Source organism: Lytechinus pictus, chromosome 5 (assembly GCF_037042905.1).
Source record: "Lytechinus pictus isolate F3 Inbred chromosome 5, Lp3.0, whole genome shotgun sequence".
Lineage (NCBI taxonomy): Eukaryota > Metazoa > Echinodermata > Echinoidea > Temnopleuroida > Toxopneustidae > Lytechinus > Lytechinus pictus.
Window position 1 is genome coordinate 7,258,846 of NC_087249.1, and position 27,008 is coordinate 7,285,853.

Genomic DNA, 27,008 nt, shown 5'->3' on the forward strand with positions numbered 1-27,008 from the left:
GAACACACAAGAGAAGTGTTGAAACAACACCACTTTAGAATCAGACCGATGCTGGCTTAACACTAATTAATTAGTGTTGCTTAAATGCCAAACCAGTGTTGTTTCAACACCTGTCTGGTGTGTTCCAATATAGATACCAGGCTAGTGTAAGATGAAAACAACCAACAGCAACAAAACATGGTGGAATTTTATTTTGTTTGTTCATCACATGTTTCATTTTATTTGAAATATTGAATACTGAATTTTCTTGATACAAAATGAAAACTTATTTCATAAAAAAATAAAATGCTTGCACTGGGCAAATGCGTATGTAGACATTGTAGGCATTTAAGTACAAAGAAAACAGGCTGCAGAAACATCGGTGTTAATTTAACACCAGCCCGGCATCCATATTGGAAAACACCAGAGAAGTGTTAAAAGAGCACCAGTAAGAATCAAACCAATGCTGTTTTGAAACCAATTGGTGTTGTATAAACACCTATCTGGTGTTAGCCTGAAGCTGAAGTGGTGTTGTTTCAACACCTCTAGTGTTTTACGATATAGATTCCGGGCTGGTGTTAAATTAACATCGGCACTTTTGCAGTGCACCAAAAATAGTGAATTCATATGCATTGTCAAATAAAAAATTGTGCTTAGCGTGAACTATGTTGATAGGAGATAATTATTAATCCCATAAATCATGAAAGCTTATAACAATAAGAAAAATAATTGGGTGATGTAAATTTTGGCAATCTCTAAACCATGCTTTGGTGGTTTTAAAGACAATCACATATAAATTACACTGTGTATATCACTTTAGCATCAATTTCTGTTCAATTCAGAATGTATACACTATGTCCACCCTAATTATACCCTAAATTCAAATTAGACATTAGATGGCAGCCTTCCCAGTTATATTTGACACTGCGAAATAAATCCTAACTAATTGATACAGCAACTTTGCAGTTTTTGATGACATTGGCCTTCATCCAAAAAAGTGAATAATTACTATTGTGATCAGTTAAATAACAATAATTAGTAATGGTGTAAGTGGAGGATTAAAAATATGCAATTCTTCATTGCAAAATGGATGAGATTAGTATGATGTCATCATAGAAAAAAGAAAATACAGCATCTTTGTCTGTGTTCATTTTTTCTTCTCACAACAATTTCAAGACAAATTATTTAATTTGTAACATATCTTGCATCTTGTATTGTATCTTGCATATACATGTATATATTTTTCATATGAATTTTTACTTTATTCACATAAATGAAAACTTTTCTGCAGATTCAATAATCAAATTGTTAAATTCATATTGTAACTCAACAGCGAAGAATTCAAAGTAAAAGTCATACAATGCTTCTGATACTACAATGTACCACATGTGGTATCAATTAATCTATGTTTATAAAATGTCAGAGGAATACTTTCAAGACATCACATTGATGGAGAGCCTTGCCCAAGGTTGTTCCACAAAGCAACAAGTACAAGCCGCATGCATACAAAATGGAATCAAATACACGAAACACGTTTGGGGCAAATTTTGCCTTTGGCAACTAATAAATAAAAAAAGGTATCTGCACTTATTAATACAAATAAAAATATGGTCCACTTGAACCCATTCCTTTATGAGACACTTGTACAATTCGTTCGTGTCAATATGAAATGATAACATCTTGTGATTGCACTTTTTTCTGCTTGATTTCTTTCGTCCATTTTAGAGATAACGCAGACGTCCCTCAGAGCTGCCAAGGCCAGTGCCAGCACACGTCGTGTTTAGCGTGTCAGTTCATAGCGGAGGAGCCGGACTGCGGCCGCTGCACAACGGACGATTTCAGGTGTATTCGGCGCTACGCTAAGTGCCTACGACGAAACCACTGCTCAAAGCGTTACTTCCCCTGCCTCCTGAAAGAAACAACAGTAAGTTGACAAAAGAAAAGAATTTCAATAATATTGAAGTGATTTATAAGTAAGATTTATTTGTTAGTATGAGGGAAAGTGCATGAATGATCAAAAGGGATAAAATGTACAATCTTTGTAAACGATTTTATTCCATCGAAGCTTAGAAAAAAAAAATATTTGATGGAAATTGTAATACAACCATAAAAGAGTACTAAATCTGCTATTGGGTCAAAAGTAGAAGGGTATTCTAAGCAATCTAAGATTGCTATATCAGTCTTTCAGTAGTCAAATCTGAAATAATATGAAATATGGTTCGGTGACAAAGCGGTTTGTTATATCCTGACTCCATTTTCCTTTGATATGATTGCTAATTCAATTCCCTCTTCTTCTTTTTTTTTTCTCTCTCTCTCTTTCATTTTCATTGTAGGATATAACCGGCAAATTTCAATGTAAAGTTCCAGAATGCAGCACCAGTTTATAAGAGTTTGCATCACCTTCAATCATCGTACAGATCACCTGCATCTTTAAATTGGCAACAGTTAGCAATCTCTTTCATAGTTTGTAAGCACAGTGTCAAGAGGTTTATAAGTAGAAAACTACTAAATATGATTAGTGGATAAATCCTACCACTTCCTGGAATGCACTGACTTATAACGAGATGAAATTGAACATTTCAATTACATTGGTTTAATGTTTTTTTCTTTTTTTTTCAATTTGTATTGTTGGACAAAGCAAGGTGGGGGAGGACTGGTCGGGGGGCACTGCTAATGTTAGGTGGACACCATGCTCGTACATGGAAGCATGTAAAAACTAAAAAGTGTGTTTTTGGTGGCCGGGAGATGAACTTGTTTTAAGTGAAAAAGGAATGACAGTGCCCCCCCCCCCCCCCGGAAATACAATCAGCAAAATTATCAAATAGTGTATTGCATGTACCAGGATAATGAAGGAGGCTTTCAAAAACAAAAAGGTGCCCATAAGGACACATCTATATAGTTTGAAATAAGAATAAATAAGAAAACGGAAATCATGTTTAGGCAGGAGACATTTGTTAAGCACAAATGGAAAATATCTATTGTAATGTAATGAATCAATATAATTGAAAATTAAAATATTTTAAAACAATCAGTGGTATGGTGGGTATACTGTAAGCTGACAGGAAAATTTGTGGTGGTTTCAATCTTCATGTATTCCAATTTTACAAAAAAGAAGATTGTCAAGAACCATTAAAACATCCTAGAAGAAGAATCCTTTCTATCTAAAACTATTGTCGTTTCAACCTTCAATGATTCAGATTTTACAAAAGTAAGAACTCCCAAGAAAACATCTTAGAAAAAAAAATCTTTTTCTATTTCTATTGTGCTAAAAGAGAATTGAAGGAGCAATGGCTTTCATTCATATGTAATCATCACTTCAGACAAGTTTATGCATTTTTTTCTGAAATAAAATATTCTAACAAAATATCAAGAGAGATACTATTTTAATTAAATAAATCAAGCTCTGGCAAAAATGCTGTATTCTTGACAAAGTGGTCCTTGATTTCCTCCAAGAATATTCACTATTTCCTAAAACTAATATATATGTAGGTACATCTAAGGAAATGCTAGAAATTATTTGACAATTGTGAATCGTACTGTAAATAATGTAGGCTTTTATTTATTGAATATGAATTAATGAAACCATGCTAATTGTACATACTTGGACGAATGCAAAGTGATGTGAATATAAAATGTTTAACATCTGTGATTTTTTGTTATGAATTGTAAATTTGCTAATGACATGGTTCTGAAAGAAAAAGAAAAAAAAGGTCATCTGGGGCCCATACACAAAGCTTAGCAATCACTGTAGAACATTTTTTTAACGATTGATTGCATAGACTATGATGTACAATTGATCGTGGAAATTAAGTGTACGATTAATCGCTATCCTTTGTGTTACGGTACCCAGAAGTTAAACTCTTTGGCCCGTATTCTGAAGTCGGGTTTAACTTAGACCATGGTCTAACTCTGTCCTAAAATTATGGGAAGCAAAAAGTGTCAAAATTTGTATTGCATTGTGTATTTCTTATGTTTACTGTCTTTCCTGGTTCTTTGATTGTGAAGACAATTATCTATAATTCATAATTCCTAGACAATTGAGAATGATTTGAGAGTCAAATGAGCTGAAATATGATATCTCTACTGTTAGTTATTTATTTCACAATTGGCTTTCCATACTTAAACCACAACTTTAAACCTGAGTTTCAATTAAACCCTACTTCCGAATACGGGCCTTTGGGTGTTATTCTGATAGCCATGGTTTAGTCAAACCTGGGTTAACTTAGACCACCCTTTTATGGAGTGCCAGTTGTCAACTCATTCACCAATCAAAATTATTCTTATCCTGCTGCAAAAAGTTGTCAAAAAGTTTGATTAAATAAATAAACAAATGAATGTACAAATAAATAAACGAATAAGGACAAGAAAAAAATAAATAAATAAAATATGAATTAATCAATACACAGTAATTGCCATAAAATCAAAGAAATATTATGAAGCCCTGCATTGCATATAGAAGTTTGGTTTCATATTCTAAGTTTAGACTAGGGTTAAACCTAGGTATAATTAACAGAATTTTCTTTGCCCAAGAGTTAGAGGGAAAGTGACCAAAGTATTATAATTTAGAGATGTCAGACTGAGGCGCCTTAAAGATGAAGTTCACCCTGAAGAAAAGTTTATTGTAAAAATAGCAGAAAAATATTAAAAATATTGGCGAAGGTTGAGGAAAATCCATTAAAGATTAAGAAAGTTATCAAAATTTTAAGTTTGTGAGTTGTGACGTCATATACGAGCAGCTGCCCAATATGCTATATAAAATGCATAAATTTCAATTTTTCAGTGACTAAATATTTTCTTCTTTTAGGAGGGGGTGTGAAATAATTTTTTGATAAACTAAATGTACAATAAAATCCATTTTCAATTTTATCAGAAAATTATATTTTATTGATTTTTTAAATTCACGATAATTTGAAAGTTCAAATTACCTCACTATGGCACCTTGCACTGATACACAGAATGTTTTCATCCCAGGATAGCTTTGAAGCTGCTGAAAGGGATTACTCTTCAAGGTTCAAGGCTGCTCGCATATGATGTCCAAAAAAAAAAAAAAAAATCTAATGATTTTTTAAATCTTTGGATTTAACCTTCACTTATATTTTAAAATAATTTTCTGCTATTTCTACAATAAACTTTTTGTCAGGGTGAACTTCCCCTTTAAATCGTGGATATTTGTTTAATAGCTTCATGCTTAAATGTTGTTAGGAAAAATAGAAGGACCTCCTTTCATTCCCTCCTGTAACAATAACAACAACAACAAGGGTTAAATATTGGACCTGAACGCAATAAAGAAAAATCCATCGTCATGGTCTAGTGGTTATGACTCTTGTTTTTCAATCTGAGGGGCGTGGGTTCGATTCCAAGCCATGGCGTGTTTTCCTTCAGCAAGAAATTTACCCATATTGTGTTGCACTCAACCCTGGTGAGGTGAATGGGTACCGGGTAGGAAGAAATTGCATGAATGCTTGAGCACCAAATAAATGCAGCTGTGCTAAAGTCGGGGTAATTATAACAATATCATGATTTATATAGAATATAAGAAAGGCCCGCTGGGAGTACAGTCTTTGGAAATTAAGTGGTCATCTTGCGTAAAATGTATGTTATTTTTATTATTATCAAACTGCACAACAGTGAAGAGAATAAAACCAACTACAAAAAATGTATGAATAATGAACAAAATAACAATGGAGATACATTCTTGTTTTATTGAGGAAGTGCTTTGAGTTTATGTGACAATGTTATCATATTCATGTTTTTGACTGACTTTGTATTATGACTTTATTTGCTTTGTTTCCAAAGTTGAAATGATGAATTCCTGATATTATTGTGGTTTTGTGTGAATTATTGTTACTTTTGTACATATTGTTATTTATTTGCATAATAAAATGCTAAATTAAAGCTCAAGCTTTTTTCTCTTTAAATCGTGTTCTGCATGTTACGTCTTTTTATACGCTCATATGTGTGATAAATGCAATGACAAGTTATGGGCAAATGGAAATTTATATTAAGAAAATTGGCTCACAAATTTGTCATTAATGCAATAAAAACAAAGCAAATATTAGATTCTCATAAAAAATATAATAAAGTGTTTGTAATGAAGGGGGTGGGGGAAGGGTACTCTCATTACTATATTGATAAAAAGATATACAAACCTGGAACAAGAGTAAAAAAAATTACAATAAAGTTCATATTCACGGCTACCTATTCATAAAAGTATTTCAACAGTCAAAACTGGATAAAAAACAGAAAGCCATGTAGTTTTATTTGAGGTGACAGAAAAAAAGACACAATAAACAATTACAAGAAATGGTAGCATGCAATGATGGAGAAAGGGAGGGAGAGAGAGGAATGGAGAGGGAGAGCGGATAGGGGGGGGGGGGACACAAAGGAATAGAGAGTGAGCATGGTGACAGGGATAAAAACAGGTAGAGATAAATAGATAGATGGATGGATGGATGGATGGACGGACGGACAGACAGACAGACAGATATGGGAAAAGGAGAGAGGGGTGGAGAGATAAGATAGAAAGAGGATGAGATTGTAAGAGAAAGAGGGAGGGGGGGGGGTAGAAAAATATAGTGTGTGAGAGAGAGAGAGAGAGAGAAATGGAAAGAAGACACTGTCTAGAGAGACAGACATGGAGCAAATGATAGAGAAAGGTAGACAAAGACAAATGAGAAAATAGTGAACAATATATTAAACATTTCAGAAAAGATGGGATAAAGGCACCTGTCAATTTTCAGACCTGTAAAATATACAAGTTTGACAAAAGAGGAACAGCCAGAAAGAGAAAAAGATAGAAACATGTAAAAAAGAGTAAAATGAGAGAAAGACAGAGAGATAATATACAGACAATAAAAAAAAAAATTGGAGAGGGGGAAAACAGAAGTGAGACAGACAGGAATGGAAGAAAAATAAAAATATGAAGAGTAAATAAATAAAGGAATAAATAAATATATATATATAAATAAGTAAATGAATTAGTAGATAAATGAATAAATAAATGAATAGATAAATAAATAGATAATTAAAATAAATAAATAAATTGAATAGAATAAGTAAATAAAATACAATAAATAAAAAAAAAATGAATGAATGAATAAATAAATTAATACATAAACATATAAATAAATAAATAAAAAAGAATAAATAAATAAGAGAGGATAAACACAAAAGGTAGAGAAAAGAGAACCAGACAAATGGAGTGCAAGGAAGAAATCAAGGAAGATAATCAAAGCTATGTATAGGGGAAATAGAAAGAAAAGAGGGTAGAAATATAAAGACATAAGAAGGATAAACTGGAATCTGGATCATTTCATAAAACTTGTTATAATAACAAATTGCAATAACAGTTAAAAGCTACTGAAATCCTTCAATCTGATTGGCTGATAATAATTTTGTTATAGAAATTGTGCAATTGTTATTATAAAAATTCATTATGAAATGGGACCCAGGAGTGATATTTTGATCAAGTACATGTATTTGATTTACTCTACATGTACATCGAAGTGATGTTTATCATCACATTCTTCCCTATAACTATTCAGAATTTGAAACTCAGGTGACAGTTAAACTTTCTTTTGAAGTAACTCCTGTAGGAACTCAGCGGCACAGCTTTCCATCATCGCATTAAGCCAAGCTGGTAAAAACCAATAACATAGGAATAATTTCCCATCTAATTTAATCAGTGATAGTCGCTGACCTTAAAGACGACAGAAATTACTCCAGGGCCTTTCAGGTTGAAGTGGAGATAATGGCTAAGCGGGGATTTGAACCCACAACCACAAGTCCAATGCTCTAACCACTAGACCACACAACCCATGTTGACATTTAATTTTCAGCTTTTCTATCAAGACTTGAGTGTTGGACGATGGTGAGAGAAAGGAAAAAAAATCAATGTTTTACAGGAAACTTTGCGAGTGATTCACACATCCAAACCGTCAGGGTTGCATAGAGATGATTCTAAGTGTGCCACAGGGCGCTAGGGTGAATGAAGTTTCACACCCCTCACTGAATTCTGACAGATCAGGAATGCGTTCCCACTGGAACCAATCCAAAAGGTAAACCGTCTTATGAAAGTGTGAACTGAGATATTAAGAAGTCCCAAATGATCTTGTCTGATGGTTGCTTCAACAAAATATACATTTGCAAATTCTATAGAAAGCTACATTTCAGGTAACCAACACACCCTAGGGAATTTTGTAAGCCAATTTGATTTAACCAACTATTATTCATTAAAAAAAATCCCAATTTATGTTGCATTTAATTTTGTTTTAACCGACTGCTGATTGGTTCATACATATGAACCAACCTGGAGGTTGGTTAAAACACTTCCGAAAGTGTGCGAAGTCCATCATAGAAATCTATTCTAAAAATTGAGGATCTCTCAAAGTTTCATGACCCAATATGAGCATAAATCTGGCACGAATCCTTATAACATTCTAGTCTCATTAATCATAGCTTTTCCTCACATCATGTCTCATATCACCTACACTCTTAAAGAGTACTAATGGTCAAGGTAACCAATCTGTTAGGTGTCTGATCAATGAAAATGGTCAAAATCAACAACAATTTTCTGGTAGATTCTAACCAATAAATTGGTTGATTTTGACCAATTTGTTGGCAGGACATACAGTATTCGCCAACACGTTGGTTAATTTGACCAATCCTGTAGAAGAAGGTTGCCTTGACCAAGGGCCCCATGGTCTGAGTACGTCCATTAACCAGTCATTAAGCCATTGACTCCTAAATCATGTTACTCCAATAAGTTTTGTACAGGAACCAACTAGTTCTACAAGATATTGCATTATTTTCTAGTTGCTACTCTACACTCAGGTGTGATATGCCTGGCTACCAAGTAGATTGCTCAGCACTGTGAGTGACATGCAATGGACCTTATGCCTTGACGTCATCGCACCGCCATTTTAGAGGCTGAAGCTACTGCCTTGCATGCATTGGTGATCTGCAGCTGGCGCATCTCTGACAACTCTGTTTATGCGTATTCCTTTATCCTCTGAGGGAGGGCGCTATGAGATTATAACGTCATATGCATAAAGTCTATAGGTGTGGCTGGAATGCTACCCTGAGAGTGGAGAATGTTTATTGTGAGTGAGCAAACCTTAATCAAATTCTATCTCCATGCAATCAATTATTAGGTTAATAATGGCCTGACGAAATATACATCTTTTCTAATGTTCAGGGGTGTGAGTGGTCACAAATAAAAAGATCTGAAAAAAGCTGAAACTTGTAGAAAAAGTCTGAAATAGAAAGATCTCCCATACTTTTTGTACAGAGGAAAGCCAAAAATAAGCTGAAATTAAGCTGAAAATCCAAACGAAAAAAAATCTGAAATCAGATAAAAATCTGAACTCGAGCACACCCCTGAATGTTGTATCCACGATAGAAATGATTGAAGTACCCAAAACTGCAAAACCTGTAAGTAGCTGGCAGAGAATCTGCAGGATTCTTCAACTTCCCTGGCCCACATACAGAGACTACCAGATCCTTATATGACCCAATGATAACGGAAGCCAAATTTTCATCAATCATATTAACGAGTTTTCGCAACAGCCCTGGGATGAATTCTACAACACAGTAAATCTATCGAAAATGCCTGTCAAATCACAATGAACAGCTTATAGAGATCTTTGTTGAAAATTGGTGAACTGAGACAGCAGATTGTCCTAAAATTCAGAGCTGATGAAAAATTGCAAATATACATGTCGTTTGTTCAGAGTATATGAAGACACTGCTATTTTTATTCAAAGATTTTTGACAAAGGCTGATTTGTCATGAAGGGCTTTTGACAATAGATTCTTAATGCTCCAGGTAGTGTCTGCGTAGTGGTTGCGAAAACTCCCTAATTAGGGAATAGGAGAAACAATGATTGAAGGAAGCTTCAAGTTCAGTGATCAAAATGTTGAAGCTTCGCAGAGTGCAGTTGATTAAGCTTTCACAGTGTGAACGTGGCCCAGCTGGAGTTCAGTGATTAAATCATGGAAGCTCTCGGCATGTGAACGTAGCCATTGTGGAAGAGACAGGGGGAGAAGTTTCAGCTTGTCAGGCCTAATCAAGCCTAGCAAAAGGAGATTGTCTGTGAGTTATCTACTGATAGAGAGAACATGAGGGAATGCCCCAAGAGTCGAGCAGCTACTGCGCTGCCAAGATCACTCTGGGCTGTCGGATGAAGGATTGAGTGGAGAAAAGTCTTAATCAGTCAAGATGTTCAGATTACATCACTCTTGGAGCGGTTGCCGACGACGTTCCTCCTATTATCCACTTGTCACCAGAACTACCTGAAGGTGTTTGAATGCAGGAAGCGCCAGTTATTGTTGGTGAGATGCGAACGACATGCCAACCTTGTATCCCGATTTGAGGGGGAAACAGACCCAGATATTTCCAGATAAAACTGTCAATTCCTTGTTGAAATACTAAACAAACTCTCTTGACCTGATGATTTAAGGACATGTGCCTTTGATCAACAGTCATCTAACCCAAAATATTGACAGCTGAAAATTAAGTAATTGGAAATTTCAGATAAAGCTGAAAAGTTCCCCCAGGATACAGGAAACACAAATTTTCAATTTCATTTACGTATTGGGGGAAAAATGTTAAAGTTTTATATACAGTTGTCACTTGTCAAGTATTAATTGAAGATTAAAGTAAAATGAATACTTCACATTCCCAAGAAATCACCCCCAAATTTGTTTAATCAACAATGCACTAATAGAACAAAAGTTAAAATTTATAATATAATTTGGCAATTTCAAAGCAGGAAGGGGGGGTTATCATTAATAAAATGATAAAATTTTACTGATTGCTGTCTACGATTTTTTTTACAGAGAACAGTCTTCATAAACTGATTTAAAACACCGCGAACTCAATATTTGGACATAAATAATGCAGCAAAAAAGTCTACAGGAACAACTATATAGTTCATAGACCTACATGTATATAAAAGAAAGTTACCCTGAATGTTCTGCAATTCAAATTTTATTCAAATTCAAATTCACTTATTTCAAATTTCTCTCTCTAAAAAAAGATACAGTGCATCAGGATCAAAACAATAAAATGACTCCATAATGAGTGAATTATGAAAATTGCAAAATTTTGACAAAATAAAAAAAAACATACATGTAAGGTAATGAATGGGATGTGAGGGAGCAGCTAAAAGCCAATAGGCCTATCTAGGCTACTCCCTGATTAACATTCATTCCTGAAAATCTTGCAATCAACTTTTTTAGATTGCAAGAAACAAAGAACATAAAACATAACTAGTAATAATTTGAATAAATAACAACAAACATAATGCACTCGACCACTAGTGTACTTGGGACATGGTTGCACATATCCTAAAGGGGGCAAGAATATGTTGAAGTTGAAATTTCAGCAAGGGAGCAAAGTGACCGAGCTGGTTTCAAGGTTTTTTTTTTCTTACTTGAAATAGAAGGATCTGTTAAACCCTTAAGGTTGAATTGTGTGAAAATTTGCAATAAAAACGTAAGTTCTGAAAATTTTGACGGGGAGCCCCCTGCCCCCTCCCCTCTCTCGCTGCATGCAGCCTTGCATTTGGCGACTAAAACATACTCCTTTCATAAGACCCTGTCCGATCGATGCGAGGTGATGTGTACCACACATTTAAGCAAGTGATAATGATCATCTTTTCGAAATCCTCTGATTTTTGTTGAATCGAAACTGCCTTGAGTCTAGGAACCTGTGACTCAAGCAAGCTTCTGTGACACATAGCAGACAGGACCTTCTACTACCTTCACGTATATGATGTTTTAATTCAAAACAGTCTGCACATTAATGTTAATATTGCACCGATTCTTAAGGTTATGTTTACAATGCACAGCATGAAAATAGGGGGGGGGGGTGAGTGATGAATAAATATAAGAGCTGAAAAAAGCTGAAGAATGATAAAAAGAAAAGCTGAAATTGAAAGGGTTCTCATACATTTGCACAGGGGACAGCTAAAATAAGCTGAAATTAAGCTCAAATTTAGCTGAAAATCAAGACATAACATGCTGAAATCAGGTTTAAAAACCTAACTATCACACCCTGCCGAGTTCCCTTTTGGTGGAGATTTTAAAAATGCTAATGCCTTAAATACATTCAACCTCTTTTTGGGGCAGTGCTTTTGTTTTTTTATTGATAATTGCTGACAAACTTCAACCCACCTTTTAAGAAAGACTGGATATATTACTAGTAAAAAAAAATTACATGAATTTCAACTGACATTATGTAAAAAATATTGGGTAAAATTCTGACCAGCATGAGGGTAATTATGTATCCAACCAATTTGGGGCAGTATTTTACCCAATGCAGTAAGGAAATTGTCCAATATGGTTAAAAAATAAGCAGCAATTACTTTAGAATGGGCAAAATTTTCATCACACTGGATATACAAAAATGCCCAATGTTGTTTGGACACATAATTACACTCATGGAGCAAATTTACTCAATATTTTTAGAGTGCAAGAGAATTTTGAAAAGTATAAATGTATGAATTATTAAGGTCAAAGAATGTATTTGAACACTGTTCTATGTACATTTTTCATTGCGTTTAATTATGATAATTCACTTGTTATGGGGGGAGTTACAGGAAGAAATTAATTTACATATTTTCACAGAGTAATATCCTGAAACTCTGTGGCTGATTATTAACCTGATATACCTTTACAAATTGCCAAGGAAGTTTTTGTGAAAAAGGTACAAGTATGCTAAATATTTCATTATTTATTAAATCACTGGCATGATTCTATAATTCATCATTTCATTCATCTTGTTACAAAAGTGTATCAGAAATGGTAAAAAAAAGGAAAAGCAAATTATCATGCAAATGTACATATATTCACATTTCATCATAGCCAAAATAAAAATCATTAAATTACTTGCAACAAGGAGCCTACATGTGACCATTCTATGATGAAGCTTGACTAAACAATGTATAGGGAACATAAATTATCATATCAGCTCTTTCCATACCCTCAAGGTATTCACCCTTAGCGCCAAAAAGGGAAGTGCCTTTCTCCCGAAAAGGAAGGCTCCCGACACGACGCAGCATGGCTCACTCGCAGGACCCATGGGGATACAGAAATACCTTTTTAAGAGACCGAAAAACCTTCCTCTTGTTCCGAAAATGAAACGTGGAAGTCAGAATGGAAGTACGGGTGAGGAATAGACCCATGCGTGTGAGAAGGTCACAGGGGGGGAGTTACAAAGTGGTTGCTTCCTACCTGGTGTATCCATCAGAACACTGATTTCACCTGTACTATTGTGAAGAAGAAAAATTGTTACAACTTAAAAAAAAGTCATTACTTATTGATAATACTAATCTGGTTATCGTTAATGCCTTTAAGATACACATGTATCTCAACGCTCACAGATTTATTATTACCCTGATCATCAGATTCAATCCATCATAGGTTAGCCTCTTTCAATATCAAACATTCTCTATTTTTATTTTCAGTGAGGTGTGGAGAGAGAAATAGCATATGTTCATAGTAAATTAATTTTCACCATGTTCTGCATTTCATTACATCAATTCATTCATTTGTTTGCATCTTTGTTCATTCTTACATTCATTCAGTATGGTAGTTATTTTTATAATTATTTCCATTATTATTTTTATATGTTATTATTATTGTTGTTATTATTATGATTATCATTTGTTTATTATTATTATTTCCATTATTATTATATTATTACTATTATTTTATCATTATTGTTATTATTATTATCATTAATACTATTATCATTATTAGCATCATTATCATTATTGTTATTGTTATAATTATTATTACTATTATTACTATCATTTTCATTATTTTCATTATCATTTTTATTATTCATTATTATCATTTTTTTTTTTTTGGGGGGGGGGAAAGAAGACATGAGAAATGCTGACCAGTGTCCATGCAAGGCCTGCCAGCTTCGACCTTACAAGGCAGTGGTGAAAAGTGATACCCTTCCCAAATCGGACATCAGAGGAAGGGGAAATCCCTTTCCTTAGAACCCCAGCCAGGGTGAAACTTTCCAGTTGAACATTCAGGTAGAGATACAGTAATTAGATTAACAAAAGTTGTTTACCTTTTTAATGATCTGTATGAACTAAGCTGTCGAAGTAATGTTAAATTGGGAATTTATGAGAGATGGAAGCAGGGAAATTGGTTGCCTCCATTCCGGTCCCCCACAAATTTTTTTCAACCTTGAGATAGCCTATCCCTCCCCCCAAATTATGATCTTAATCAGGTACAACTCCTGTTACTAAACTAGTTTCAAATTTTTTGCTGTAATCGCACACCAATTAATATAAGAAAATGCACAGTGGAGAGCATACCCGGATCATGGTCCGTCTTAAAGGTCAAGTCCACCTCAGAAAAATGTTGATTTGAATCAATAGAGAAAAATCAGAGAAGCATAATGCTGAAAATTTCATCAAAAATCGAATGAAAAATATTCGCTTATTTTTCACAAAAATAATTATATGCATAATTTAGTCACATGCAAATGAGAGAATCAATGATGTCCCTCACTCACTGTTTCTTTTGTTTTCTATTGTTTGAATTATGCAATATTTCAATTGTTACAGATTTGACAATAAGGACCAACTTGACTGAACCATAAAATGTTAAACAATAGTAGTTCCACATGTTCAGGGCAAAATAAAACTTTGTTTCACAGGACAATGAGGAGAAAATTAGATTATTTCATATAATAAAATACAAAAGGAATAGTGAGTGACTGAGTGATGTCATCACTTCCCTCATTTGCATACCGACCGGGATATGCATTTAACCATTTTGTGAAATTGAGCAAAAATTAAAAATGTTATAACTTTCATATTTTACATCCGATTTTGATGAAATTTTCAGTGTTGTGCTTGTATGATTTTTCTCTTTTTATTCATTTCAACTTTTTGTTGGGATGGACTTGTCCTTTAAAAAGAGTTAGGATTGATCCAAACAACCTCAACTATATGGAAATCCATCATTGTCATAATTTTTCCTCTTGGAAATTCACACAATGTTCTTTTATAAACATGAGGAGCATACAGAATTATCTAGAAAATGATGAATTCATGAATATACATCATATCTAGAAAATATTTTGAACAAACATGCATTTCATATGTTGATGTTGCTGGCTTTCCATAGTTATGGTTGATTGGATCAATTGTAACTCTTTGGAAGACGGGGCCCATATTGATCTTATTGATTGTTTAGTTGAGTATGTACCATCTCGCAATCTTAGATAAGCTTCGAAGGATCTTTTAAATTGTCCTAGTCCTCACACCAAGTTTTATGGAGAACAACCCTTTGCCAATGCTGCCCCTTCACTTTGGAATACCACCCCATCATATGTAAAGAACTCTCCTACACCCAGGTTTAAATCCTCTTTGAAAACATACTTATTTAAAAAGAATTTTTAAATGAGTTAGTGCCACGATTGCCAGCAAATTTCTCTCTTTTCTTCACTTTTTCTGTCTTCTTCAAAAAGCGCATAGGGACGCATTTGGCAGTGATATGCGCTATATTACCATATATTTATTATTATGAGTAAGGCATTCATTGGCAATAAATCAACCACCCTAAGCTCAATAAAGGAAATCAACTTCGACTCAATATGTTTAGACAATCTCTCTTATCATATCAAGATACTCCTTCCCTAATGAAATACAAATGTTAAACAATAGTCATTTTAAGAGAAGATACGGGTGATAAAAGCTGTCAAATAGAGGCATCTTGGTTGGGCATTGCCCCTCTTTCTCTTTTAACGATGAATGAACTAGATCACAGATTATGTTTGAACTCAAAAGGGATTTTAATGGTGGAGGATCTGATTAAATATTGAGCGCCAGATGGCGGTTGGGAAATTCTTCTTCCTTTGTTCGGATGTGTTTCATCTTTATTGACTTCTTCGTGAATTTACAGAAAAGTGGGAAAAGGAAATCTGACACATAAGGCAAACAAAAGCTTTAAAGCAGAAACACTGTTTCAGTTTGACAGAACATCAAAACAGTGTACACACTCATTCACCATAAAAGTGTTCCAAGAAGAATAGTGTTATAACAAGTGTCTCCGGAAGATGACAAGAACACACTTGTCGAAACGTCGAGTTTGGGTGGTCCTTTTCAGGACCAACACTTGCCCAAGAAAGATACATGGTGTACCGTGAAACCTACTACACTGTTCCAAGAAGCCTAAGTTGATAAATAAATATTTTTTTTATTATTGCTTTAACTCTACTTTTGAAGGTATTCATAGGATTGAGAAGAGAGTATAAGAGTTATAATGTGGAGAAATGTGATGCTGAATCATACAATATCGTTATTTCTGAAGAATTTTTTTTTTTTCAAAGTCATGCATTTTCATTCCATTAGTCTGCGAAGTAAGAGATAGAATTCATCATAATTCTTCCTTGCTTTTAAACTCAAACTGGTAAAATATATATTTAAAAAAAATCTCAAAGCCTGCATTGTTGCATATAGAAACTGGTTAATCCATTCCAAAGCCTATGAGAATCACATAATGAACGGCCATAGAGTGAATATCTAATTGTTCCCTCAACAATCCTTGAATCCTTTGTGGAATAACTCTTAATCTAACCTTGACATGCCCTTTTCCTTTCTTAATTCAATCTAAGTTGCTCTTCAGGCTATCAAATGATGTTTTTTTTATCTTTAAGATAATATCAACGAGATCAACAGAAAAAAAAATATTCTTTGCATTTCTAAAGATAAGGAAAAGCAGTTACAATTAAGTCCAGATCATTTCATGGTGCTTATTTATAAGCTTGAATTTGAACAAAATCAAAATCATATTTTCTTTAAAGTTTTGTAGTCCCCAAATATTTAATTGGCAGATGGAATATTGGATAACAGTGAACACAGAATAATGTTCATGGGACCACAAAAAAGTGTCTGGAACATTAAATCTGAACATTTTGGGCAATTCTTTTTACATTTCCAATGGTATTTGAACCACCAAACTTGCCATAGGCATTTTAAATAAAAGAATATGAAAAATCCATGAATAATGCACCTTTCCCTGATCAACGAACATGACCCAGCCTGGTTTTATTTTTATTTCTTTATCAAATCAAATCAACAGAGTTACCAACGTGATCAAGAACATTTCAGTATTTTAAAAGCTGAAAATCTGTATTTTTGGTGAGGAAATCAGTATTTTCAAAGAAATAACATTGGAAAACACATAAATCTTAAACTTTAGAAATAAGTATTTTGCATAAAAGCAACAGTATTCTTCTCATTTTTAGTACTAAATACTGAAAAATTAGTACTACTTGGCAGCTCTGTATTAAATCAAATCAAATCAAATCTGATTACAAGATCAGACATCCAGCTTGAGGATTCAAAGCCTTAAGCCAGTATAATACTATAGTATAGTATCGGACATTGAAACAAGTACAATCGCCATGGCGATGAGGAAGCTACTGGGATGACCATAGTCAATTTATAACCAGCAGGCAATTCAAACACTCGGAGATGGTCAGTGGAAATTAATTTTGACACCATAAGGAAATTTGGTGCAAGAGCGGGGATAACTCCATAAGTCAAAACAGTTCATCTTGTTAATTGGGACACAAAAAAAAACTTGTGGAGAAATTTATTTTAGGTGATTATTTTATTCTTCTGGCTGTGCATAAGTTTTTCAGCAATTTAGGCCTAATTCACAAAGGTGGTTTTGAAAACCATTGGTTCCATCAATGGTTTATGCAGATTTCATGTGTAAATTATGCTTGATTTACCGCGCATATTGTAAAATGTCCATTGCTGATGCGCGCTGTTACCATATTTCGCCAAATTTACACCTTTTGTCATGGTTAAGTATGTTGTTTACTTCATGAGTCCACTGTTTTGAAAAGTGGACTCATGAATAAAATAGCTTACTTATACATACATGGTATTGGAAATAGCGAGATAATCAGGGTAATATTCAAAATTGGCGAGAAGGTAACCCAAAAAGTGGGATAGTTGGGAGGTCTGAAAATATAGTTCTATGAAGATTTAATAAAAATTCTTCAAAGGATAACAGAGCTATGATTTTTTTTTTGATTTTGTTACATCACAGATGTGCAGCACCTTCATGTACCCGTAACGTGATACTAATTCCCCAAAATGTAATTTTCTCAAAATCTTAATAAAAATTTGTTCGGTGGATATGCCTATCAAACACATCTTTTCATACCTCCTTCCAGGGGAGAAAATGCTTTTATTCTTCAGGTTTAAATAAAAACAAATAGAATTTATAAAATTCATGTCACACGATCAACGGAGGAGCTGGCGTCACAAATAAAACCCTTTACAAATTCATGATTGTCAAATAATCTTTGATGGAATTTCATCAAACCTTCACCAATGTATTTCTCTAATTTTTATTAAAACACATTGTCAGAGGGTCAGCTTCCCCTTTAATCATCCACCAATTACAAATCTTGTCAGTGAGGACACCTCCCTTGAAAACTCCCAAATCTCAGGCATCCTGGTGAGGGGCAAATTGGATGGGCTGGATCGGAAACCCTCTCGTCAGCTCACCCCTCTAGCGACTACCAACAAAAGCAAGATGTGCCGCACAGAGGACACCCTTTGAGGCGTGTTTACTTTCCCCAAGTGCTTCAGAGGTGACAAGGCGGTGTCCTTATCATAATACCAACATGTACGTGCAGCCATCCGGCAGTTCATACTATTCAAGAGTTGTAAAAAGTGTTTAACTCAAGTAATTGCAGAAAGAAAGGATTTTGAGAGATAAATTTTATAATAGAGATGAAGTGCTAGGTCTAGACATGAACTAATAGAACTGCCAGTGGCTGAATCAAAGGAAATAGAAATTTGCCTATTTGAAAAATCTAATGAGCAAATATAAGCCCTATAAATACAGTAATGAGAGAGATGCAGGGTAAAACACATTGAAAATCATATTACTTGAATTTTTCTTGTGTATCATAAATAGAGAAGAAATATTTTGATTTGGTTTTAAGGGCAAAGCACAGTGCTAGCTCTATTTCTATGTAAATATACAGTGTATATCTCAGATCAAATTAGAAAGTATCATTGCAATTTTACAATTTACATGTACATTCTTGAAAATGCTATTCATACTACTGAACGCTACAAAATTACATTTTACAGTGAGAAAAAGTTACGAACATTTCTGTTATTTGATGATCTGGATATAAAATTATTATTCTTTTTGGTAACACATCCATGATTTAGTTTATTGCCATAATTATTTTTGGATGCATAAAACAGAAATGAAATACATATTTAATTTTTTCTTCTAACTTATACCCTCTCCCTTTCCTTCCATTGCTTCATTTCCTCGTCCTCCCCATCCTCTTCCCCCTTCATTTTATTCATCTTCATCTTCTCCCCCTCCATCTTTGTCTTGCTTCAAACCCTCCAATTTATCCCCTTTGTGGTCTTCTACATCGTCATCCTTTGCAATGATATAGTCACACTTAACCTTCCTTCTATTTCTTCTTTATATCTTCTCAATATACTGTCGTGTTTTCTCAACTTAAGGTAAAAGACAGTAGTTGCATTTCATGAGAAAAGTCTTTTAAATCAAGGTTAATTACCACAATATTATCATACATCTAGATCTGGTACATTAATGTAAACTTATCTTTGTAATATCATGAAATCTTAGCTCTAAATCGATAATTCTGATGATCACTAACACAGAAAAGCATATGTGGAACGTGTATTAATATTGCTTCGAAAAATACCAGACATTTGATGGAATTCCGTGCTTATTTTGCTCATTTCTCAGCAATTACGCATTTCCTTCCAGAGCTATTTGGCACATATTTTTCATATATACATACAAACACTTTGGTGGTAATTTCATTGGATTCTGTTTGAACTCATTTTGAGATTATTACCAAAACTGGTATTTATCTTCAATATTACTTTCCTCTTTCTCCATCTCTCAAGAATCCAGCAATGTGTATACATTCTCTTCAGGCTAAAACAAACACGCTTCTGGGCAGGTCATGCTGGTCAACTTGCCTTTCAATTATTTCTAGCCTCGCTCAAGGCTTTCTCATTTTCACAAAAAAATCCATTAATGTCTGACATTAAGGACTAGAAACAAAATACAAACCTCCTTGCAATATTAAGCTTTAATATATTCTCAAAAAAGACTCTTCCGTCTCCATTTCCGCTATTCTTTATTTAAACTATACCTCCAACTGACTTAACCCCAAACTGTAACGTAAATCATTAGTAGGTCGAGATTCAGTACTAAATAGAAAGTCTTCTTCAAGACTATTTTTGAATTGGATACCTCTGTTATCCCCACTGGCAAGTAACATTGGGGTGCTAATGACTTGAGGACAATGCCGTGACCTGCAAATAATAGATTTATAATGGGTTGATAATAGGCTAGAGAGGTACCGGTATTTGGGGGGCAAGGGAATGTCCCCATTAGCAAATAACTTTACACTCTATTCCTTTTCATCCATTCAAAGAATACTGCCCTCCTTCAAACAGCGAGAGTTCTACAACTACGAAGAATGCTTCGCGAAATGCATTTCTGAACAATACAAACCATTTAGTTGTCACTTTGGAAGTATGTTGGAGGCAATGTTGACATTTTCTTTTGTTCCACAATGCAAACAAAGTCTGAAATCACTAAAAGCTCAGACAATACTATGTTCTGTGTGAATGTGGTACACTTTAACCTATTTCTGGCAAGGTTTTAACACATTTTGCAATTTGCTCTACTAATATGCAGAGCCACACAATTCTAACAAATACATGAGAAAAACATTTTCATTTTATTGAAAAATCTGCAGATACATGCATGTGCCTAGTTTTCATTGCATTTTCAAATTTGATTCAGTGTGACCCCGACAAAAAATAAGTTTCAAGAAAATAATCGCTAAATAATTAAAGTTGCAGCATAATTGAAATATCAAACTGCTTCTCATGCAAATTGTTATTTTTCAGTATTTTAAAGATTCTTCATAAATATTTTATTTTAGTTAAATGATTTCGTTATAAGAATGCATCAAAGAATGATATTGCCAATTTAAGGACCAAGAACTGATCAAATAGGCTTAAAAATTTCTTGCAACAAATGGGTTAAACCTATAGACCCATTCAGATGTTCTAGGGAGGGTTCCTAACTCAAGAAGCAGCTTTACTCTATCTACAATATGAACATGTACAGCAAAACAATTTTCCTAGAACAGGAAGATTTGCTGATCAAGCATTGAAGAATCACCACTTATCCTAAAATAAACATGTATCATAGAGTATCTTTTCATGAAACGAACAAGTGTTTACAAAAAATCTAGTTGACTTATTAAATCATCATGATGTTATTTTAATTATTACTATTTATTTATATATTCATTTACTATATTAATTAATTAATTATTCATTTATTTATCCATTCATTAATTCATTTAACTATTCATTTATTTATTTATTTATCCATTCATTTATTCATTCATTCATTTAATTATTCATTTATTTATCTATTCTTTATTATTTTTATTACTTTTTTGTGGGGGGGGGGGGGTGAGTGGTAAATAATCTAGGGTACATTCTTTTCATATTACTGTAACAATAATAAGTAACATTGACCAAGTCTTCTACTATCACTGATTGCACATATAGAGATGAAGTAAATATATACATGATGGGAGAAAAAATCTAAATAAAATTCATACTTTCATATTTTCACTGAAGTAAATAAAAATAATTGTTCTGGTTGGCAGGTGTTCTGTACGCACATGAATAAATCTCACATTTTTCATTATCATTATTACACGACCAATTTTTGCTTTTGATGTAATATTCTGTTTATGGTAACTCCTGCAGGAACTCGGCAGGACAGCATTTTTTGCTGGTAAATGCCAAGCTGGTATATAACCAATTACAAAGGAAACATTTTACATCTAGGTTAATCAGTCATAATGGCTGACGTTATAGACGACAGATATCACTCTCGGGCCTTTTTATCAAAGTGGCGACAATGGCAGAGTTGGGATTCGAACTCACAACCTTGCGATTATGAGTCCGATGCTCTAACCACAGGACTACACGATCAACAAACAAGTCAAAGAACTTGGGACAGATAGAACTTGTTTTGTTTGTTTGGTTTTGTTTGTCAAAAACAACAATATCTTTTGCCCATTCATGTGAATTCCACTTTTTACACCCTCACAAAGATATATAGAAAAGACAAAATTACTGTTTTTCACACACACAAAAGACAAAATTACTGTTTTTCACACACACACAAGTTCTCAACATAATGGCATAAACTGAAAGATTTCATTTTGATCAAGAGAGGGCGGCATTGAATAATGTATACTTTGGAGATAGTTATTGTGCAAGTTCTGAAGTTGAGAGCCTTGTGTGTCAGTCAACTTGCTTGAAATCACATCTCCTCTCACCCCCCCCCCCCTCTAATACATCTTTCTCTCTATCTCTCCCTCATTCTCACTCTCCTTTTCTCTCTTATTTATTGCTATCAAATAGTAATCATATCTTTAAAAACACTTACAGTGTAGGTGTTGGTTTAGTTCCATCAGAAGACAAGTTTCTTTGCAGTTGAACCTGATAAAAAAATGTAAAAAGGCATTGTTCAGAATTTTTTTCAAAGTAAACTGGTTTTCAAAAGAAACTGATCAAACTTTGCAAGTGCACAAACACAGGCTAGCGTCAATAATCTTTGCTAAGCACATGTCAATAATTAAGAGATTGGTTCAATCACAGAGAGGCTATAGCCCCTCACATCAATTGGTTTCAGAATCCAAATTCACAAAATGGCAAAAGAAAGACCAATAGAAATGAGATGGGATTGAACAACTTCCAAGTTTATTACACATCTCCTTGATCAAGTGACCTAAAACTTGTACAGAATTATCAGTGATACTTGATTACCCTACATGTATGTACAATGTTTTTTAAAAATTAAGTTTTCAATGTTGATACAACCTAAAGTACATTGACATTAATTAATGAGTTCATTGTTCAAAACAGTGGACTCATGAATGAAATAGCATACTAAACCATGACAACAGGCATCATTTTGTGCACTGTGACAATAGCGCGCATCAGCATTGGACATTTTTTTTTAATATACGCAGTTTTCAAAACCACCTTTGTGAATTCTGGCTAATTTGTTGCAATCTGGGTGAGGAACCAGTTTCATAAAGCTGTTCGTAAGATACGAATGACTTTACGCACGACTGGTGACCATTTCTTGCGCTAAATGATACATCCCTATGTCATTCATTTAGGACATAAGAACATGTTCCAGTCGTTCAAAATGTTGTGCATAACTTTACGAGCAGCTTTATGAAACACCCACCTGGTGGGTGTTTCATAAATCTGCTCATAAGTTAAGAACGACTTTAAGAACGACTGGTAAACCTTTTTTACGCGCCAAATAATCACCAATGAACATTTAATGGTGAATATCATTTACCACAAGAAATGATCTCTTAATGTCGCTCTTAACTTACGAACAGCTTTATGAAACGGCCCCCAGGAAGTGTTGGTTTATTTCCAATTCGTATAATGCAAATTTGTCCAATTGCCAACTCGTCTACTATCATTTGGTCTACCATTAGTTCATCCACTCACCACATGGTTTACTTTCATTTAGTCTAATGCCATTCCAAATGCCATTTAGTCCATATACCATTTGGTATAATTAAACTAAAGTGTTAATTGTGCAAAATGAATGAAAAGAAAATGGGTATTAGACCAACTGGTTATTAGACAAAATGGTAATAGACTAATTAGACAAAGTGATAATTGGACCAAATGGTTATTGGACCAAATGGTTGTTAGATGAAATGTTGATGGACAAAATGGCATTAGACTAAATTAAGGTAGACCATGTGGTGAATGGACGAGTTGGCAGTGGACGAATTGGCAATTTACCGAAGTGTTTGAGCAGTTCAAGGGAGTGTCTCAAGAAGCAACTTAAATTTACAAAAACAATTCATTCTAAGCCAATCAAATGTAAGGATTTCAGAAGCTTATGACTGCTTATGACTGTCCGAGAAAATCCCTGACTTTTTGTTTCATGAAATGCTTCACCCAAGACTCAAAGTAATGCTCATTAATGTAGATCTATGTGACAACGATATAGGATTTATATTGCTCAAGGAGCTGCTATGGCCCATCTAGTCTACTTATTCAGGTGCTATCAGCTTTTTGAGGAATTACTTCCTCCTGGTATCCATTTACCTCACCTGGGGTTGAGTGCAGCACAATGTTGGTAAAACACGCCATGGCTGGAAATCGGACGTACGTCCCTCAGATTGAAAGACGAGAGTCTTACCACTATACCACGACACCCCCCCTACAATGGCATAATGGCACAATGGCTTCCAATGAGTTGTACTGACCTGTCCCTATATCATCCACCATCTTTCTTTTGCTACCAAGCTTGGTTTGTGGCTTGCTGTTGTCCACTGGGGCTAACATTCCTGGCCTTGGTAGAAGGTGACCTTGTGTCGGGGCTGGCTTGTTAAAGAAGTAGGGCATCTTCAGAGCCTAGTATGAAGACAAATTGATAAAACATTAATGTAAAAGAAAGTAGTTGCACTTGCAACAAACAATTATTTCATGAGAAAGTCTTCAAAATCAAGGTTAATTGCCACAATATTATCACAGATCTAGATCTGGTGCATTGAAATAAACTTACATGTATCTTTGTGTAATCATGAAATTTTAGTTGAAAACCCAAATTCTGATGATCACTGACACAAAATGACATATTACTAGGAAAAATACCCGACATTTTATGGAATACCGTGCTTATTTTGCTCATATCTCAGCAATTACACATTTTTCCAAGAGTTATTGGCACAATTTTTTTATTTATACATACAAACACTTGGATGGTCATTATATTAGATTCTGTTTGAACTCATTTTGAGATCGTTACCACAACTGGCATTTATCTTTAATAAAATGAACAAATTCAAAAGGGAATACTTAATTAAATAGTAGCTTATAAACTCTTTTGTACTGCAAAAAAATTATAATCTGCAACTGCTACAACTTTGTCAAAATGAAATTAGCAATATAATACTTCTAATGTATTAAGATGATTCAAAATAAATTTACATATCCATTCAAGATAGCGACCAGTTCTATGAAACGTTCACAAGTCTAATCCAAAATGTTTCAGTAAACAGAAATATGGAGAGAAAGTCTTTGAAATTAATAGCTATTACAGCATTATAGTGCGTTTTGACATAATTAAAAGCAAGACAAACTTGTCAAATGATAAAAAAAAGTAAAATACAAATATCAACTAGTGCTGATAGCAGTGATGCAGATGATCATAAGTGAGCATGCCCATTGACTTATGTCACAGAAAAAGACATGTAAAAAATGTTAGGAACGTCTTGCCTATTTTGCTACCATTGTTGACTGACACATGTCATTTACTCATGGATAGAAAAAAATTGTGATTATTCCATCAGATTCAGTTACAATCCATTTCACGATTTACACCACTTCTGAATAAATTTTAGAGATTTATGGGTATTCTATCGAAAAGCCTATTGATTTCCTGAAATATATTTGTATAAACTGTCCAAGAGGTTACGCTTATGACGGTTTCATCATACAAGACCTGGGGGGTTCACAAAGATTTAAGTATTACTTAGAATTTCACTTAAATGCCTAGTTGTGTGCTATATAAAAGGCATCACCGCATATGGCCAGATCATGCCATGAGGACGCGCACTACTGCATATCAATCAATAAGATTGCGTATTGCGTATCATATACACGTCAGCATTTACAGGTAAAAGACAGTAGTTGCATCAAACAATTATGAGAAAGTCTTTTAAATCAAGGTTAATTGTCAAAATCCTATCATACATCTAGATCTGGTACATTAATGTAAACTTATCTTTGTAAAATCATAGCTCAAAATCGATAATTCTGATGATCACTAACACTGAAAAGCATACATGGGACAGTGTATTAATATTGTTTCGAAAAATACCCAACATTTGATGGAATTCCGTACTTATTTTTCTCATTTCTCAGCAATAACGCATTATCTTCCAGAGCTATTTGGCACATATTTTTTCTTTAAACATACAAACACTTTGGTGGTAATTCCATTGGATTCTGTTCGAACTCATTTTGAGATCGTTACCACAACTGGTATTTAACTTTAAGTGTGACTCTAAGTCATACTTTGTGAACCCCCCCCCCCCCCGAGGGTGTTTCATGAAACATTCTCTGTCAGTGGTTTCACCTACTTATCTGTTCTGAGCCAATCAGATGCATGGATTTCAGTAGCTTGTAACACTTGCCAATGAAAGTCACTGATTATTCATTTCATGAAATACTCCCCAGGGATCCCTGAGGCCTTATTTACCTCAGTGGCTTTGCATCGTCTGCAAGGGTCCATGAGAAGGAGCCCTTTGAGAAGGTTCAAGAGGTCATCGGTAGCGGCAGTGAAGATATCCCGCAGAGGAGTACCAGGAAACTTCTTGAACTCAATATAGTCTGCTAGGGCTGACATGTTCTGTCCAAAAAAAATATCAGATTCAGATTCAATTCTTTCACACCTCTTTAAAAATACACAAAAATACATACATGTAAATACAAATAAATTGCTTATAAAACAAAACAGGTATTTACAAGTACATGTACATAGTATAAATAATTATAAACAGATAATAAGGAACAATGATCACCACTGCAAGGCGGATGTGAGGGAAAGACAGAAAGCCATTGGCCTTTCAAAGTCTATCCCCCTAATTCTTAATTCCCATAAAGGGACTTACACAATTTACAAACAAAAACAAACACAATGCAAAGAAAATTAAAAAAACAGGAAGAAAATAGTCTTAATTAGCAGCGGAGGGGGGAGGGTGGATTAAACATTCAAAATATCACCAATTATAGCTAAAACTGTTGGGCTGACAATTTGGGCATAGTCCCATACATGTACATGCCTTTCTGGATTCCGCGCATAGTGCATGTATACTTAAAGAAAAAACATATT

The 27,008-nt window shown here is 34.2% G+C and overlaps 1 protein-coding gene across 1 annotated transcript in view; it reads right to left on the reverse strand.

Moving 5' to 3' along the window:
- Window positions 1-208: 208 nt before the first annotated feature.
- LOC129262489 (cyclin-dependent kinase 7-like) overlaps window positions 209-27,008 on the reverse strand; it is a 47,147-nt gene continuing 20,347 nt past the window's right edge. The window contains exons 9-12 of the mRNA XM_064099716.1: window positions 26,376-26,525; window positions 24,379-24,526; window positions 22,521-22,573; window positions 209-1,888 (exon numbers count right to left, since the gene is read on the reverse strand). Coding sequence (XP_063955786.1) covers window positions 22,545-22,573; window positions 24,379-24,526; window positions 26,376-26,525 — 327 coding nt within the window. The 3' untranslated portion in view covers window positions 209-1,888; window positions 22,521-22,544. The remainder of the gene's footprint in view (window positions 1,889-22,520; window positions 22,574-24,378; window positions 24,527-26,375; window positions 26,526-27,008) is intronic.